The sequence below is a fragment of the Topomyia yanbarensis genome, chromosome 1 (assembly GCF_030247195.1).
Source record: "Topomyia yanbarensis strain Yona2022 chromosome 1, ASM3024719v1, whole genome shotgun sequence".
In the NCBI taxonomy this organism is placed as follows: domain Eukaryota; kingdom Metazoa; phylum Arthropoda; class Insecta; order Diptera; family Culicidae; genus Topomyia; species Topomyia yanbarensis.
In genome coordinates, this window is record NC_080670.1 from 215622675 (window position 1) to 215642065 (window position 19391).

A 19391-nucleotide genomic window follows, 5' to 3' on the forward strand; every position below is an offset into this window, starting at 1 on the left:
GTCATTCACAAACACTATGAAAGTATGAGGCCCTAGGATGCTACCTCGAGGAACAGCATAGTTAAAAAAAACTTTCTTGTTTACTAACTTGCAATAGTTCAAATAAGTCTCTGGCTCTAAATCATCTGGCAGTACTTTCTGAAACCCTTCCAACAACTCAATCTGCTGAGTAATGCCGTCTCATTGGGTCGGGACTACTCGTGAGAACCGCACCTTCTGCCAGCTACCACGTTGGAATATCAGGCAGCGCGAAAATTTTATTACGACGGCTTACCGTCTCTTGATCTGCTGTTTTCCCATTTGAAATCAAACAACAGCAGGCAGCTTTACGTTGGTTATAGACAGACTGACAGATAGACCACTCGATCTATCGCACGCTGCACATGAAAATAATCTTTACTTTTATTGATTTTCTCGCTCCTTGCAACCGACTACCGCCAATCCCCCTCCCCATTTATGGTGGCGCTCCTTTCAGCCGTTCCGTTTTTGAAGAAGGCCATTTGATCTGGCGTTTCTGCTGCGCAGCACCGAACGATGTTTGACTATGGTAATAAAGATATTAGAGAACATGACTTTTAAATTAGCTATTTTAATTTATAGCCGTCGTCGTCGTCGTCGTCGCCTTTGCAGTTCGGGTGTACTCGACACAAGCGATTTCGAAAGATTAATTATGCAGTCCCCTCCCCCCCCCCCCTCTCTTCCACTTCCACCCACAGGGGGGTGTTTGGTGTGTCTTTTTGGGATTTGCAGCCGCACACGTTGTGTGCTGCTCGACAGAAGCTAAAATCACTGCGAATGGGTCCACGAGAGAGAGGGGGAACGGGAACCACACCGACCGAACTGATAAATTGCTTTGATTGAGCTCGTGACAGATGAGTGCTCGTCTTTGGAGCTGCTTCTCTTCGATTTAGTTGGGGGCGAGTTGATTTATCTTCCCACGGTTCGGTGGCTCTCGGAGCAGCGGTTTTTATCTAATCTGGATTCATTCCGTTGGGTAGATGATGATCGAACGAGAATATCGGCGCTGATCTCAATTGACGGGCAGGACTCGACGAACGCCAAATCATTAACACCTCTCACGCATTAATTATAGTTAATTAGAAAGAAACAACCGCTGCTAATGGCACAGAAATTGTTTTACGACGTTGGATCTCGCGAGACCATGGCGGTGCGCGCGGGAAGTGTTTATGATCTTTGAAGCTCCACACACGTCAGTGGATGAAAACATGGTGGTACCCAGCCATAGACGGTGCCGTGCCGACTGAGCGCGAACGGCTTACATGGCAAGTATTTTTACACGCACAATCATCAGAGCATCATCGCTCTGCCATTTATATCCACTAATACTCTCTTCCCCTGCCTCTTACACCACCCCTATCAACACATTAAAGGTGCGCAAGACAGGCGGGAAATGTGGTCTTCTCCTTTTCCGGGCCTATGTGAGCTCGGGTGGAACGACAGAGTTGAGGTTATTAGTGTATTAATTTTCAATTTATTAAATTATCACGTACATATTTCATTCGCAAGAATTTGGTGGCCCTTTTAGAGCGGACAGGAAGGAAAAGGTATATAATGTTTCCGTATCACCAAATGCGTTGATTTTTATTCTCGCGATCATAGAATTGCAAAATTGATTTGGAATTTTAATTTGGTTTGTTTAATAACTCTGATTTAATTGAACAAGATTTTGTCGCTATATAATACATATTAAAAGCGATTCCGGTAGGGGTAACTACCATTAATTTGTTTATCAAAAATCACCTTTAAATTCACTAACAGCTTTTAAAATAAACATATGAAAACTATCAATTTTAAAGATAGTTCTTAGATCATCTCAAATATATAATTATCGACATTCTGTTTTATCGACATTATAAATTATTTTCCTCCCACTCTATTTTACCGACCGATCTACATTGCTGATAGAATGAAATCTATCACTGGCTATTCTAAATCACCATAGGGGGTGGGCGTAGCGTAGTTGGTAAATCGATTGCCTTGTACGCAGTGCACCTGGCTTCGAGTCCCGACCCGCACATAGGGTTAGAAATTTTTCATAAGAGATTTTTCTAACCCGAGAAGCCGAATGACCTTAAGGTTAAAACGTCTATAATCAAAAGAAAAAAAATAAATCGCCATAAATTCCAAGGAAAGTTTTCTTAAGATCTACTTTATCGACTGTTCTAAGACATGTGCTGTGCATCGCCGCATAATTAACCAGCCAAAGGTTTCAACTGTATGGAAAATCCACATCCCAATCTCATACCAAGATCCACTGACAGCTCCAAAAACTCCACCGTCTAACAGTAGCTTACACTGAAGGGCGAACACGAGTATAGCACACAGTTTGTATAAATTAAATCAATTAGTGGAAATTGTTTGGTAAAATTCTGAACACTTTCGCCTCACGCCACCCGCTGGAGATTGTATAGTCGCATCCAGCACTTACCTCCTTAATTTTTGTCCGCTTCCCAAGAATATGATTTGTATTCTTTACCTTTTCCTTGTTCTTTCCCATCTCTCGCTTCATCAATAGATTTCGATTAAATACACGAGCAAAAAAATTCATCGAATTGAGCAATTCGGCGGATTAATATTCTAGGGGATAGAATGCATCAAATTAGTCTCAGACCATAGCTGGTATTTGCATAGTGAAAACTAAATAAATTTGGCCAAATTTGTGGAAACATTCAGTTGTGTAAATTTTACCGTTCAGCAAAACTTTTGTAACGAAAATTGCACTTTGTTTTCCACAGGTACAGATTGCCTGCCAAATCAGGTCCGTCGATGCAAATTTTGAAATATTCTACTGTTTGAAACGGTCGTTCACTTCAAACTTATCATTTCCGGCGTAAAAAACTCAAGTCGTAGTATTTGTTGCACTTCAGTTTTGATGTATGTTACGCGTCATCCATCAGACAGAAACTGTACCTGATCAACATCTCCCTGTAGAGTTTTCTTGTAAGGGTCTTGACAACAGTTTGCTGGCGCTAATCATGGTTTCGAATGAACCAAGTAATTCAGCGCCTTTCTTAACCTATTTGACATAACATTTCGAAACATCGAATTGTTTGGCATTATCGCGTGTTGAGATGTTTCACTTGATGGAGACTTATTTTCAGAAGTTTTAAAATGAGTTCGACGCGCCATTCTCAAAAAAAAAAATCATCAGCTGGGTAATCAACGTGTAGCGAAGTTATTCATGTTTCGACTGAATATTGTTGTTGAAAGGGGTGCGCGTAAGTGTTTCTGCGCACGCCCAACCCTTGTCGACGTCATATTATTAAGTGTTTCAATAATTTAGTGCTCAACTTTTAAACAGTCTAGCCTGCGTTTTAATTCACTCCTCTAGCCAGCTCCAATCAACTGTCTTCTTTTAGTATGTTTCCGTCTTCTATATACATCCCACTTCATTAACTACTTAGAAATAAAATATAAAGAAGAAACAGAAACCACAATGACAGCATGTTTCGGGAGCGAGTGATACTGAAAATCATTGAGCGTAATCGTATTTATAGCTTCGAGTAATTTTTATGTTGTGTATGAAAATATACTTTTGAACCATTCAAGTACATTTAAGTTTTTCGGAGCATCTGTAACCGAGCAAACATACTTTAAACGAGTTAATCTCAAAATTGTTTAACCAAATTGTTTGTGATTATTTGAAGATTTTTTCTCGGCGATCAATATTTTTGTTATAGCGTGGTCCAACAACAGGCTTTGACAAATCGGCTCATGGCAGGTACGACCTGAAGAGATGAAATCTAAGCATTAAATCTACCTAACTATTTTGTATATGCGACCAGTCGCAACATTTTAGCCGCTTTCCGACTGATTGGCTATTGATGTCTCTTTCTGTTTTGTCACGTACTTATTGGGATATAAATCATAAAGAATGACTAAATCCGGTTCCCCATTGCTACTGTATTCGTTACCCGTCGCATAAACTCGATTTTTAAGAGTTATTGCCTTACTTGCTTTAAATGTTTTTTACCTGACTCTGTAGTTCTTTTACACGTTTACATTGAAATTGAAAAAAGAAATACTGCGGTTTTTCGGAGTCTTTAGCACGGACTGTATGGATGTACCCCATTTGGCATGGACTGTATGAATGTAGCCCATTAAATATGTTAGGCATGCGTGCGTTAAAGTTGCACTGAAATGCCTCAATGCTGCCATCTACGATAAAGAAAAAAAAAAACAATTTTTGAGTTACCCTTTGCACAACCTTTATTAATATCAATCAACGTGTCCGGGGTTTTGGTAGAGTCGTCAATGGTGTATAAATTGTTTCTTCGTTTTCAAAGATTCTTAGTTGAACCTTTAGCAATCCAAATATCCAAGTAGTTCTGTCCAGAGGGCAGCCTTCAAGAGCCGTTGGAGTTTATATTCGGATTTAATGCTAATATGATATCAGAAAACGTGTGCTCTTACTGTGCAGAGATTGATTTTCTGCATTACAAATGTCATTATAGAGTACCAATGTAAAACTGTCAAAACGGAAAGCCTATTATCTGTACTGCTCATGCTATTACAGAGCATCAATTGGCTGTCATTTTACGAAATGATTTTGCGAGGATCTTGTTTCCTTTTCAGTATGATAAACAAAAAAGAGAGAAAAAAAAGTTTAGAACCGTTATTGACACGTTTCTAGTGATATGAAATGATTATTATAATCTCAACGAAATTATTCAGAGTGTTTTACGAAAATTGCCTGCATTGGGTCGCGAAAGGCGGCACCTTGCATCATTATTCAGGGCGCTCCTTTTGCTGTCTACGCCAAATTGCATATGTTCGAATGCAATGAAATTTGTATAATACAATGCTCAAGAGAAGATACATAACGAGTATTATATTGGCTTTATCTTCGCTCTATAATAGCACATAATGCATATGTAAATCTTGCATGCTTTAAGAATCTCTAAGGCTTGTATGCGTTATAACAGCTTTATATACGTATACAGAGTTTGCACTGATACTACAATTCACCTGCGTTAATGCTAATGTAGAGCTCAATAGCACAGTGAATGCAGATAAAAAGTTTTCGTGTTGGTGCTAAATTTATAGCCAATTTTATGCAATGGCCTAATTTTTATGGTTACTTGGGGATGAACGTTAGTCATCAATTGCGTTAATCACGGGGCATATGTTGATATTCTTTTGACGCCGAAAAATTGTACCATAACAGAACTGAGTTGAAAGTGTGAACAAAGCAACGGGATGGAATAGGTAGAGTGTCTTGACAATAGAAACAGAACTAAAATAATTGAAAAATCAAGCTAAATTATTTGGATAACATATATACGATTGGATTTGTTCCGGCGTACATGCTTGTTCCGATTGTCCAAAAAGAAAATATTTGCCTTAAAGAACAGCTCATGAAATAAAGAATATTTTAAATTTTTTCATTCAACGAATATACGAATCCTTCTCCGATGGTTTCCTCTTATATTGATTGGCATATGGACGTCAAACATCGATGTCTGACTCCATTTTTAAATCTAAGATGGCGGATTCCGGCTTAGTGAAATTTTCACTACAGCAATATGAAGCAAACTTCCTAACGCGAACAATATTGCGTGTTTTGAACGGACTTGAGGACTATGCAGTTGCCAGAGGTCAATGTCTGACGACATTTTACCGTCCAATATCTAACCGAAAATTAATATTGATGGATTATTGGAGTTGAACAGACTCACTAAACCGAAAGTCGTCATCCTGGGTTAAAAAAGGCTTCCGCCATCTATTCATCACACTTATTTACGAAAATCTCACATTGTTGTTGTTATAGGGATTTTTGCTAAACCGGAAGACATCATCTTTGATTTCAAAATGACCCACGACTCCTGCTCGTTAAGTCCGTTCTAAAAACTCTTCCATTGAAATTATCCAAACTGGAAATCACAATTTTGAGTTTCAAAATGACCTACAATATCTGCTCCACAAGCTCATTCAAAAATATCCTACCGATTTTGGTTTTCCTTCGGTATCTGAAAGTCTGTAGGATTTTTCTTCATATTGAGTAGGTATCATGATTCTATTTTCTTAAATAATTGTGTTCACCTTTCCAACGGTTTTTCAGCTAATAAAAAAAATTATTTTCGCTTCGCTTCCCTCGAGGCAGCATCCTGGGACCATTTATTTGCACAGTGTTTGTGAACAACCTTTCTTAACCTGCAACTCTTGTTGAGGGGTTCCTAATCTCCGTTTTTGTTTAGATAGATGTTTAGATTGACCGACTTTACCAAACTAAAAAAAGAATTTAAGATTCTATTGCTATAATCAAATGCGCGATACCGGATAGATTGATACCATTCTTTCTATACAGTTTTCGGCTCATTTCGAAGCTCGACCGTAAACCACACCACACCATAGACCCAACCCGCATCCACATCCATCTGCTAAATCCAGAAAGATTAATTAACAGCGAAACGTGTTAATTAACAATCCATTTAGGCCAAGAGGCGAGAGACCATTTTGCATACTCTTCAGCTCTTCAGCACGTTTATGTTTCCAAACAGATCCATTTCGATCCACTTCCGGGCCTCCCCCAGACGACCAGACCAGTACCACAATTTATTACCCCTCTCTCTCTCTGTATCTCTCGTCCATTTCGCCGATACCCGAACTGGCGAAGCCCATGCATAACCGACCTGATGTCTGTATGTCTGTGTATCTGTATGTGAACCGTGCGGGGATTCAACCTCGGATTGACTCACCCGGGGCGGACTGGCTGGCTCTATGTGTGCAGTGCAACGCACCGTACCGAAAGGATCCAATTTGCAACAACCTCACCTCAGTCGTCAGCCAGCTTGGTTCGGCTTGACGAGAAACGTATATAGTGCAAGGAAACGGAATCCATTGCGGAATTGGAAACTGAATGTTTTGTTTGTGTGAGTAACAACAGATTTTCCTCGCCCGTCATTGGCGTACGGATCTAGAGGAAATTGAGAATTTACGCAAATTTGTCTATTTAGAAACGATAGCAATCTGTGTCTCTAATGGGAGTGAAGTCGTAAATTACGTTAAATTGTTACGGTGGATGGTCTCTGCGCAGTTTCGTGGGTAATTCTGGTCTGTCTAGTCAAATTGCCTTCCGCAGTGAAGCAGTTCGATAGCGAAGAATGATCCAATTTCATTCACGTCGTAACAGATGAGTCCATCTTCATCTTTCCGATCCGATATAATCATCATCGTCTTCGACAGTCACGACAAGGGTTCAGTTTTTTTTCTCAACCTACCGCAGAACCGAAACCTATAATCATCACAATCTCGATTTTGCCATCTCTCTTCTCACCATGTCATCAATATCCCTATTTTAGTGTAACACTGATACTTGTCCACGCCCTACAGCAAACCCGACATACGGGGGATACCGGATCTGGGCTAATCTTCCCCTTCCCAAACACCCCTAGTTCGGTATCCCCTAGAGTAATAACCTTAAATGCATGACACGCTCACCATGTGTGTCCCTATCTGTCGATATCTGTTGTCCAGTTTGACCGCCCGAACCACAACAAAGTGATAAACACTGCTTGCCTGCTGCTGCGTTGACCATTTAATCAAGCCACTCTTTTCGTGTGGCTATCTCTCTGTCTTTGACACATGAAAGGATCTACCGAATGTGTGTGGTTATTAGCTATCTGTTACAGCTCTCGATTGTCATCCTCCTTCTACTCCTCGTGTTCATTTTTTTTTTTCGTGCAGGATATTGAACGGAGGGTGACAATTTCAGTGACTTCATATTTTGACATATTTTTTTTTCCTTCTTGTTTCAGAACCTTTCGCTGCCACCGAACGTCGATCCGGGTACCTCGGACGACAGTGGCCGAGCTTCGGAACGGCTCACCACCTCGTCGGTGGCCCAACGGGATGCGGACAGCTCGCGGGATCGGCTGAGCGATGCCAGCAGTCGGTGCAGTTCCGGCAAAGGATATATCTGTGATAGTGAGGGAGACGATGATAAGGTAAGTGAGATTATTCACGGTGTGTTTTTTTCAGTGCTGCTGCCATCTGTTGGGGACTAGCAGCTGCGCTGCATTTCATATTGATATCTGTTGGGGAATGGTGTACAGAAATATAGTTACAACGGTAGAAAAGATTGTGGGAACAGTGAAACAAGAAAATTCAATCACTTTTCTCGAATAAAATATTTCAAGATAAATTTATCGGTGGTGCCACCTTTTGGGAACTAGCGGTAACGGCTGCTGCCATCTGTTGGTGCATAGAAAAATTAGTGGAAATATTGAAACAAGAAACTTTTATCAGCATGAAAGCAAATATTTCTGTAAAGATAAATTTAGCATTATTCAGTTTTTTGAGGTTTACGGTGGTGCCACCTGTTGGGAACTATCGATAACATTATTAGCTGCTTCCGATTGGGGAAAAACGTTGTCAGTTTATTAAACGAAACTGAGCCTCCTTTCCTTTTTTCTCCTAACCGAAATCTCACAAGTAGTGTTAAAATTAACTACAAATGATCGCCGGAAAATGTTGTTTCGGCTTTATTAATATACTGAGTCTGAGTCATCAAATCATTCTAACTCATAATTTGCACGTACACAACGTTCAACTTACTTCAATTTACACTTCCGAACTAAACTGCTAAAATAATATCGATTTCAGTGGGTACCGCTCCAGCGGATAAGCGGAATACATTTCCTTCGCAGCTCATTAACCACCAGTACCACCAGTGCTGCCAGCGGGTAATTATCGCACTGCTAATGAATGGTTTGTTTTGACCTATTTTGTTTTTATGTTCAATTTACACCACCCAGCCATCGACCGGACACGGGATGGCGGCCGGATAGGCCGGCAGTTGTGTCGGTCGGTTTTTCACACCTGATTCATAATTCCTTCATCATTTACCGGGGGCCCCCGCTCGATTTTCCACGTGTGATGTGTAAACCCTTTTTTAGCGGAGAAGGAGGTACCGACCGGGCTCCAGTAGCAGGTACCAGGCGGGGTTCGGCGCATTTATCATGCGGTAGCTAAAATTAACACTATTAAATCGAACACGAAGCACCAGCGCGCACCGATTGCGGATCAGTGTTTCTCTAATTCCACCTCCCGGTAGCTGTAGCCGTCAGTTCGGTTTGGGAGGTGTTAGAAGGGCGGATTTGTTTATTTTTGAATCGCACTTTTCCGCTCTTTGGGCATGCGGCCGTGGCGTGACGAAGGGGATGCTAGGGGATAGCGAAATGTAAAACTTTTCAATCCACGTACATGAATGTAGTTTGTATTTGTTTTCCACACACACGGACCGGGATCGATTCCGGGATGAGTGCGAGTTTTGTAAAGGAAGAAGAAGAAGAATAACAAGAAATACAGACGAGAGCAGTTTGTTATTTGCACTGGCAATAATACTGAACGCGCTAATTTTCCCTCTCAGCCGAAAGATGTTAATTTGTTAATGAATGGATGTGATAATTATCGGGTAATTTACCAATATTTTGCCTTCGGTCGAACCCCACCGGGAGGTTTGTTGTTTGAGTGAGAAGTGATTTGATTTGTGCGTGTGGGGTTTACAACTGGCAGCACTGAAATGTTTATAGCTTTCGGTGTTTTTGGTTCGATTTTTAACAGCACCAAGAATGGCAAAACGGAAACGACAATTAAATCGTTATTTAAATCAGAAATGTTATTTTATATTGGGGTAAATATTTTTAGAGCCGCTGAAATTTGGGAGGAGCTCGCAATAAAACAAGAACAGATAAGGTTACATATGAAACTGGATTTTTTTTTGTTCTATTTTGGATGGGGATTAGGTTAACAATCGATCATAAAATCTAATCTACTGACAGTGCTCAAATATAGTTCAGCTGTTATTGAAGAACAACTACTGTGCATCAGATTGTGCAGGGTATTGAAACCTCTCAGGTTTCAAGCTCTGATTTTTACCCATGAGTTGTTTCTATCCCAAAACCATTTTGGAGTCATCAGCGAAAACATCCGTAAATAAGACGAAAATAAACGGTTCGCGTAGACTTCTTTGCGTTAGTCAGACAGAATCCAGAATTTACGCATGTTACAGTATGCCAGAAAGCCTAGAAGACTACAAGCTTGCTTTTCCCTGGACAATTCTGCTGCTGGTCGATTTCGTAACAAAAGCACCAAAATCAAATACGATAAAAATTGTATGGAAATGTGAGAGTAGCGAGAACAAAATATTTGGACAAGTGAGTAGAAATCATCATAAATATAACAAGGGAGTAAAAGATGTAATTATTACTAAATCAGAGAACCAATCAATAATAAATGATAAACAAAACAAGCAATATTAGAAAACACATGCATAAAAATGATATTAACTGGTACATAAATTGGCAAAAATTATGAAAAAATTAGAAAAACAGAGAAAATCAAAAAAGGATAGAAGATAAGAGAAAAACTAAAGCTCGTTTCACTAGAAACAGTGATGCCAGTGATGGCTCAAGCTTCTAGACTCATTACTTCAAACTTTTGAATTCAGACTCCAGCCAACACTCAACTCCAAATTTTAGATTGCTGACTCGAGTCTCCAAACTTCAGGCTGAAGACTAAAAACTCAGCAATAAAAATTCCAGAATCGAAACTCTAGACCACAGTCTCTAACTTCCAGACTCGAAATTCGACTTCAGGCTCTAGATATCAGCCTGAAGACTTCGGACTCAAGACTCCTTAGTCCACACTCCAGTCTCAAGTATCAGGACCCTGGATTCAGAACTCTATACTCAAGATTCCAGGATGCAGCCTACAACTTTCAGACTCCAGTTTCCAGCCTCCAGACTCGAGCCCCTAGACTCAATATCTCAAGTCCCTGACTTCAGACTATAGCTAACATTCTCCAAACTCCACTCCACACTCCAAACTTTAGATTTCAGACTCCAAATTTCACGATGAAGACCAAAAACTCAAAACTGAACAATCAAGTTTTCAGAATCGAAACACTAGACTCCATTCTCTAACCTCCATAGTTGAAATTCGACTCTTCAAGCTCTAGACTCCAACCTGAAGACTTTGGACTCAAGACTCCGAAGTCCAATCTCAAATATGGGATTCAGAACTCTATACTCAAGATTCCACGTTGCAGTCTCCAACTTTCAGATTCCAGGCTCGAGCTTCCAGACTCCAGACTACCCTTCAGATTCCAGATGTCAGATTCCAGACTCTAGCCTCCACAGTCCAGACTCAAGATACAGGACTCAGGACTCAAGATTCCAGATTAAACTCCATAGCCAGCCTTCAAGAATCCAGACTCAAGACTCCATGTTCTGGTCTCCAGATTATAGACTTCGAAACACCAGACTCCAGCCTCCAGACACGTTCCCCAGTATCCAGACACAAGGCTTAGAGCTCAGGATTCAGCCTCCAAACTTCAGTCTCCCACCACCAGATTCTAGACTACAGACTCAAGATTCTGGATGTCGGTATCCAGACACCAGCCGACCTTAGCCTTTAGACTCCAGACTCAAGATTGCCGATTCTAGACTCTAAACTCCAGTCTCCAGCTTCCAAACTTCAGGCTCCAGACTAACAACAAGATTGCAGACCCCAGCCCTTAAACTCCAGACTGAATCCTCATGATTTCAGACACGACTTCAGACACAAGACTCAAAGTTCAAGACTTCAGAATCAAGACTCAGGACTGTCATAGATATCAGGCTCTAGACTCAAGACTCAGGACTGAAGAATGCTGCCCCAGCCTCTAGTGTCCAGAGTGAAGCCTCAGGACTCTGAACTAAAACTCTAGATTTGAGACTCCAGCCTACATCTTTCAGCCTCCATCCTCCAGAATCGAGACTTCAGATTTCAGACCCCAGACCTCAGAATCTAGACTTAGGAAGCTGACATCAGGACTCATGACTCAAGACTCAAAACCCAAGATCCAAGATTCTAGACTCCAATCTTTAGACTCGAGACTCCAAACTCAAGACTCCAGCCTCCAGATTGCGATCTCCAATTCCAAGACTTAAGATTCCAGGCTCCAAACTTCAGACTCGTCCTCCAATTTCCAGACTACAAAATCAAAGTTCAAGATTCCAGACCTAGGACTCCTGACTGCGGTCTGAAGATTCCGGACTCCGAGCACTAGACTGCAGACTTAAGTCTCCAACCTTCATGCTCAAGGGTCAGCAGAACTCTCCCTCCATACTCTAGCTTCGTGGCTTCAACCTCCATACTCAAAACATCCGATTGCAGGCTCTAGACACCACACACAAGACTCCGAACTCCAGACTCCAGTCTTCGAAGTCATGTCTCAGGACTCCAGATTTCCAGATTTGGAGTTTCAGCCTCCAGAGCTCAAACTCAAGATTCAGCACTCAACTCAAGACTCAAAACCCGAGAATCAAGAATCATTAATTAGGATTCAAGTATTTAGAACCAAGAATCAAGTATAATTAATAAAATTCTTAACCCCGAAAATTTAAATTTTTCGCGAAATTTTACAAGAAGCAAGAAACAAAAATCAAGAAACAAAAAATAAGAAACAAGAAACAAGAAACAAGACGCAAGATACAAGAAACAAGAAACAAGAAACAAGAAACAAGAAACAAGAAACAAGAAACAAGAAACAAGAAACAAGAAACAAGAAACAAGAAACAAGAAACAAGAAACAAGAAACAAGAAACAAGAAACAAGAAACAAGAAACAAGAAACAAGAAACAAGAAACAAGAAACAAGAAACAAGAAACAAGAAACAAGAAACAAGAAACAAGAAACAAGAAACAAGAAACAAGAAACAAGAAACAAGAAACAAGAAACAAGAAACAAGAAACAAGAAACAAGAAACAAGAAACAAGAAACAAGAAACAAGAAACAAGAAACAAGAAACAAGAAACAAGAAACAAGAAACAATAAACAAGAAACAAGAAACAAGAAACAAGAAACAAGAAACAAGAAACAAGAAACAAGAAACAAGAAACAAGAAACAAGAAACAAGAAACAAGAAACAAGAAACAAGAAACAAGAAACAAGAAACAAGAAACAAGAAACAAGAAACAAGAAACAAGAAACAAGAAACAAGAAACAAGAAACAAGAAACAAGAAACAAGAAACAAGAAACAAGAAACAAGAAACAAGAAACAAGAAACAAGAAACAAGACACAAGACACAAGACACAAGACACAAGACACAAGACACAAGACACAAGACACAAGACACAAGACACAAGACACAAGACACAAGACACAAGACACAAGACACAAGACACAAGACACAAGACACAAGACACAAGACACAAGACACAAGACACAAGACACAAGACACAAGACACAAGACACAAGACACAAGACACAAGACACAAGACACAAGACACAAGACACAAGACACAAGACACAAGACACAAGACACAAGACACAAGACACAAGACACAAGACACAAGACACAAGACACAAGACACAAGACACAAGACACAAGACACAAGACACAAGACACAAGACACAAGACACAAAACACAAGACACAAGACACAAGACACAAGACACAAGACACACGACACACGACACACGACACACGACACACGACACACGACACAGGACACAGGAAAGAGGGCACAGGACACAGGACACAGGACACAGGACACAGGACACAGGACACAGGACACAGGCCACAGGACACAGGACACAGGACACAGGACACAGGACACAGGACACAAGACACAGGAAACAGGATATAAGAAGCAAGTAACAAAAAAATAACAAAAAACGAAAGCAAAAAACAAAAAAAAACAAAATCCAAAGAACAAAAACCAAAAAAAACAAAAGAAAAAACAAAACAGAAACAAAAAAAACAAAATTTAAAAAAAAACAGAAAAAACTAAAAACTAAAAACAAAAAAATGAAAAGGCAAAAAAACAATGAAAGTGTAAAAAACAACAGACAACAAAGCACATTAAATGAAATAGCAAAATAAAAAAAATAGAAACAAACAAAACACATGATCAAATAAAAAACCAAAATAAAAAATCATCGCAAGATCAACAAAAGTCAAAGAATTAAACAAAGCAAAGATTAAAAACAAGACAAAACCCAACTAAACAAATGCGTTCAAACAAAAATACAAAAAAAACTGAAAAGCAAAAACCAAGAAATAGAAACAAAAAAACCAAAGAAAAAAACAAAAAAAGCAAAGGCACGGAAAAACAAAAAAAAACAAAAAAGAGAATAGCAGAAAACGGAAGGAGAGAAAGAACACAAGCAACAACAGAAAAATAAGACTAAACGGGAAATGGAAAAAAAGAACAAAAACGAAAAAAAAAAAAACAGAAATGCAAAAAATAGAAAGGAAGGCAAAAAATACAAACAGGAAAACGGAAACACAAAAAACAATGGGAAATCGAAAAACAAAAAGTATTAAAACAGAAATATTAAAAAACAGTAAAAATAAGCAAAAAGAACGAAACAGAAAAGCAAGCTATAAAAGAACAGCAAAAAACAATACCAAAATAAAAAAAAAACAAAAGAAAGTGAAAGAAAGAAAAGTGACAAATAAGAATCAAGATTTCAAATAACTATGAATCTAAGAAACCAGGCCCCAAGAATTGAAGAAACGGAATTTCAAATATAACGAAACAAAAAACAAATCACAGAAAAAAACAAAATCTGAATAAAGGCAGAAAAGGCGAAAAATAAACCAAAAGCAAAACACAAAAAACCTGTTTTAATCCACCTAGAGGTGCAATTGTGCCTTTCTCATTTCTCCAAACTATGATTTAATAGCTGGTTCGTACAATATAACATTATGGAAATGTCTTTCATTCTTATTACACTTGGTAAGTATATATAAGAGCACCTTTTTGCATTCATCGCGGTATCGGTTTGAATCCGAGTTTTCTATGTGATCGCACTCCACAACCCGTAACTCTGGAACTGGAAGTCGGATGGAGATGGAATTTAATATCAGTTTCCGGGGACGCAACACCTTTCATTTGAGACTAAGTTGATCAAATCGGTCTAGCCATTTTCGAGAAACCAATATAACCGTTATTCTGAATACTTTTGGATGCTTCCGAATCCGTCGATGGTGGCCAGTGTAGCCAAAGAGACTTTGAATTACTGTTGGGGACCTAGATCTACAAATTCAACAATTGTGTTCACATTTTGGAAAAAAATCACCTTTTTACATTCATCGCAGAATTCGTTAGAATCGGGATTTGCTGCGTGATCGTACGTATCACCCTGTAATTCAGGGACCAGAACTCGGATCCACACAAAATTCAACAGCAGCTGATGGACCTTTCATTTAAAATCAAGTTTGTCAAAATCGGTTCAGAAAATTCCGAGAAACCGATGTGGACAAATCAACAAATTTTGTTTTGTAACCATACTCTTCAACTCGTAATCCGGAACAAGATGTCGGTTGAAAATGAAATTCAATAGGCAACCTATGGGAATATTATACCTTTCATTTGAATCTTAGTTTGTAAAAATCGGTTCAGCCATTTCCGAGAAACTGATATGGACATTTTGTTAACAAATCCGCACATACACACACATACATACATACATACATACGTACATACATACATACATACACACATACATACACACATACATACACACAGATATTTTGCGATCTCGGCGAATTGAGTCGAATGTTATATGTCGGTTTTTGGAGCAATTGCATAACCTTTCTATATGAGAAAGGCAAAAGAATAATATTTAATTAGCTTAATCAGCATGAGTTCAATGTTATGTTCATGTGATTATATTTTGAAATGTTAGTGGAATGGGTTTGAAAGTGGAGGGAATGGGGGGTTAGTAGAGTGGGAGTGGAGGATGAGTCAGAAATCCTTCATCTTATTTCGGTATAGGGGTTGATGAAGGAAATGCGGGCATGAGGGTGATCCAAGGGGAGGGGAGTGATGAAGGAGGGAAGTGTAAGGGCAAGGCGGGGGGAGGTGCGGCGACGCAATACTCAACTGCATATTTTGCCTTCCATTTGAGACTTGGTTTGAGAAAATCGGGTCAGTCATCACCGAAGAACCGATGTGACATTAATTGTGGAATATGCCCGGAATTCCGGACTTCCGGAATCGTCGATAGTGGACAATATATTCAAAAAATGTTTGATTGGTAATCAGTGATCTAGATCTGCGATTAGAAGTAATTTGGTGACCATTTCGATAGTTTTTAGCCCCTGAGGTATTACGATTGTACCGATTTATATAGGAAATTCCAGTGTATCCTTACTAACACCCCTGTAACTCCGGAAGCAAGAGTCAGAACCGAATCAAATTCAGCAGCAGTCAATGGCATTGCTGTATCTTTCATTTGCAATCAAGTTTGTAAAAATAGGGAGAGAATTCGTTAGGGAATGGGTGTGATATTAGCTTAGGAACTTGGCGGGTTCCCCGGGGGCGTCATGAACCGTCATAGGTGGCCAATGTGGTCAAAGCTGCTTTGATTGATCATTAGTGATCTAGACCCGCAAACTAGAGTAATGTTACATCAATTTTAATATGTTTTACATCATTTGAACATCATGGTGGTACCAATTTATATGGGAAATTGCTGTGTGACTGCACTCTTCAACCCGTAACTCCGGAACCGGAAGTCGGATCAACTAAAAATTCCATAGCAGCTTATGGGAGCGTTATACCTTTCAGATGAAACTAAATTTGCGAAAATCGGTTCAGCCATCTCTGAGAAAATTGTGTGAGTTTAAATGACACACACACACATACACACACACATACACACACACATACATACACACACACAGACATTTGCCGATCTCGACGAACTGAATCGAATGGTGTATGACACTCGGCCCTCCGGGCGTCGGTTAAAAAGTCGATTTTTACAGTGATTGCATAGCCTTTCTTTATATGAGAAAGGCAAAACATGCAGTGAAACAAAAATACGGAAAACAAAAATGCAAAAAAACAGGAATCCAGAAACAAAAATACAAAACAGATGAACAATAAACCAGATTTGCGGAAAAACCAAACAAAATAAAGGGAAGAGCAGAAAACACGACGAAGAAAAAGGAGGAGAAGCAGAAATACAGAAAAACAGCAAAACAAAAAGAAACGGATAAACAGAAAGGCGTAAAAATAGTGAAACAGAAAAACTAGAAAAAGAGGAACGCAAAAAACAGAAGAAGAAAAAGGCAGAGAAGCAGAAATACAGAAAAACAGCAAAACAAAAAGAAACGGATAAACAGAAAAGCATAAAAATAGAGAAATAGAAAAACTAGAAAAAGAGGAACGCAAAAAAGGGAAAATAGAAATACAGAAATTCAGAACAAAATAACAGAAACGTAAAACCAGACAAACGTAGAACCAAAAATATAAAAACAGAAAAGCATTAAAACAGAAAAATGGAAAAACTAAAACAAAAAGAACAAGCAATAAAAGAACAACAAAACCCAATAACAAAACAAAAACAGCAATATGCCAAAGCACAGAAAACAAGAAAATATAACAAAAAAATCCAAAAAGAATAAACAAATGTAAGAAAACGAAAAAAACAAACCAGCAGAACAAAAAAAAACTATTAAAAATTAAGAATAAAAACAGAAAGAAATACCAAACATTTGAAATAATATCTAGATATAGTTACGATACAAATCAAATAAAAAAATCAGTTTTCCAGTTATTGAAAACATAAGGTAAATATCAACAAGAGGAGAATAGGAAATGAATCCATATTCATTCATCGCAACAATGTGAACATTTCGGAAGCTCCGTTCAAATTCCAAAAACTTGCAATATATGAAACTAACCCAGTTGCGGTGCACTTCTCGCTCAATTGACCCAAACCGCAGGCAACCGAAAAATCATACACTATTTCCCTTCAACTTCTTCTCGCAATCCCCGTTTGCTGGCTTTACTCTGTGCTGAAGCGGATCAACAAAGCATCACACAGGAGGAAAAACGGAACGCCCCGGTTGTGGCAAACATCGGAAAAATTCACCGAAAACAAATCCATTCCCGCATTTCAATTGGATCGCTTTTTAGGGCTTGCATACATGCAGGTTACACACAACTGGGTACCCCGGGGCTAACTCCTCCCCCCCCCCATATTCACGTACCTTCTCGGTTGAAAGGTAAATGCATGAAAACTTTTCATTTTCACAGTCAACGCTAGAACGGTGGTACAATGTAGGGTACTGGTAGCAATTATTGACCAGCTCTCTCGCATGTAGGAACGTTAGCTACAACTATTGGCTAGTCTACCCTAGCTAGCTAGAGAGTAAGCTAGGACTATTTCCCAACCCATTCGTGGGGGAAGACGGGTGAAAAAAAAACATGACTGGATATTATTTTCTCAACGCTTGAAGCGTGTTTCACTCCCGGCGTTGGTACACTGGAAGCGCGATTCCCGCGAAACGACTGCTTCGAAGTGCGCGGGAGATAAAACTCGAAAGCAACAGCCAACAACAACGACATGAACGGCAAAAAAATGGTAATAAAAAGTGAACGAGTTTTCCGCAGCTTTTTTGCTTCGTTTTTTTTCTTCTATTTCTCCCGCTGCCTTATCATTGTTGCTGCTCGACGGCTGTCTGTGGTAAATCTGTGCACGTCGCTGCGCGCGCGTGTGTGTATGTTGTTGACGTGCACCGGATCCTATTGTGATGCGGTGAAGATGAAGCGAAGCGATTCGGAAATGGTTTTTCATACGGGTGTATTTTGCTGTCGAGGGGTACAAGAATTTTTCTGGTTTTGAACATTTCAATCGGTTTTGAATTGATTACATTCGTTGACGTTGGGACCGAAAAATACTGCTTGGTTGTCGTAAGTTACTAACGTTGTTTGAGCGTTAGATGTTTCCGCCCAAAATTAATGAACGATGGAATAGGATAGGTTAAACTTTTTTTAAGACCAATTTGAATCAAACTGTAAAAAATTTAGAACCTCGTTCTTCATCAATGAAATCAGGTACTTTTGAACGTCTGTTCGCCCCTTTGAGAAAAAAGTGTGTTACATCCGAACAGTGCCAAACCAAAGGATAAGACCGACTATCAGGATACAATATTCTGTATTACGTTCATGAATATATGAGAAAACGTCCGCAGCAGCAGCAGCATGTGGAAAAATCGCTTATACATATTCAACGGTTGGGCGAATAGAAAGGGCCCCACCTCTCCTCACTCCACACTATGTCCAACAACAAAAAAACATCCACCCATCGAGACCGTTGTACGGCGGGAAGCATAAAGCAGAAACGCGCTGGTCGCTTTTCCGCCTCTCCAGGAAGGCAAACAAGATGAATATGCTTTTAAGCTTTCAGCATGTTTTTTTTTTCCAAGACTTGGACGATGACTGTAATAATGTTCGATATGGTTCATATTCGGCAATCGAACTTTTTTGATCGCAACTGCTTCCGCTTTATCGGAAATGGACCTTCCCTCCGGGAACGAAGTAGCAAAAAAATTCAGAACACTTCCAACGAGAAAAACTCAATC

General features: G+C 39.5%; 1 protein-coding gene across 1 annotated transcript in view; it reads left to right on the forward strand.

Moving 5' to 3' along the window:
• The window catches only part of LOC131692567 (uncharacterized protein DDB_G0271670-like), a 143391-nt gene that overhangs the window by 21824 nt on the left and 102176 nt on the right, over positions 1-19391 (forward strand). The window contains exon 2 of the mRNA XM_058979689.1: positions 7779-7967. Within this exon, the coding sequence (XP_058835672.1) occupies positions 7779-7967 (189 nt within the window). The remainder of the gene's footprint in view (positions 1-7778; positions 7968-19391) is intronic.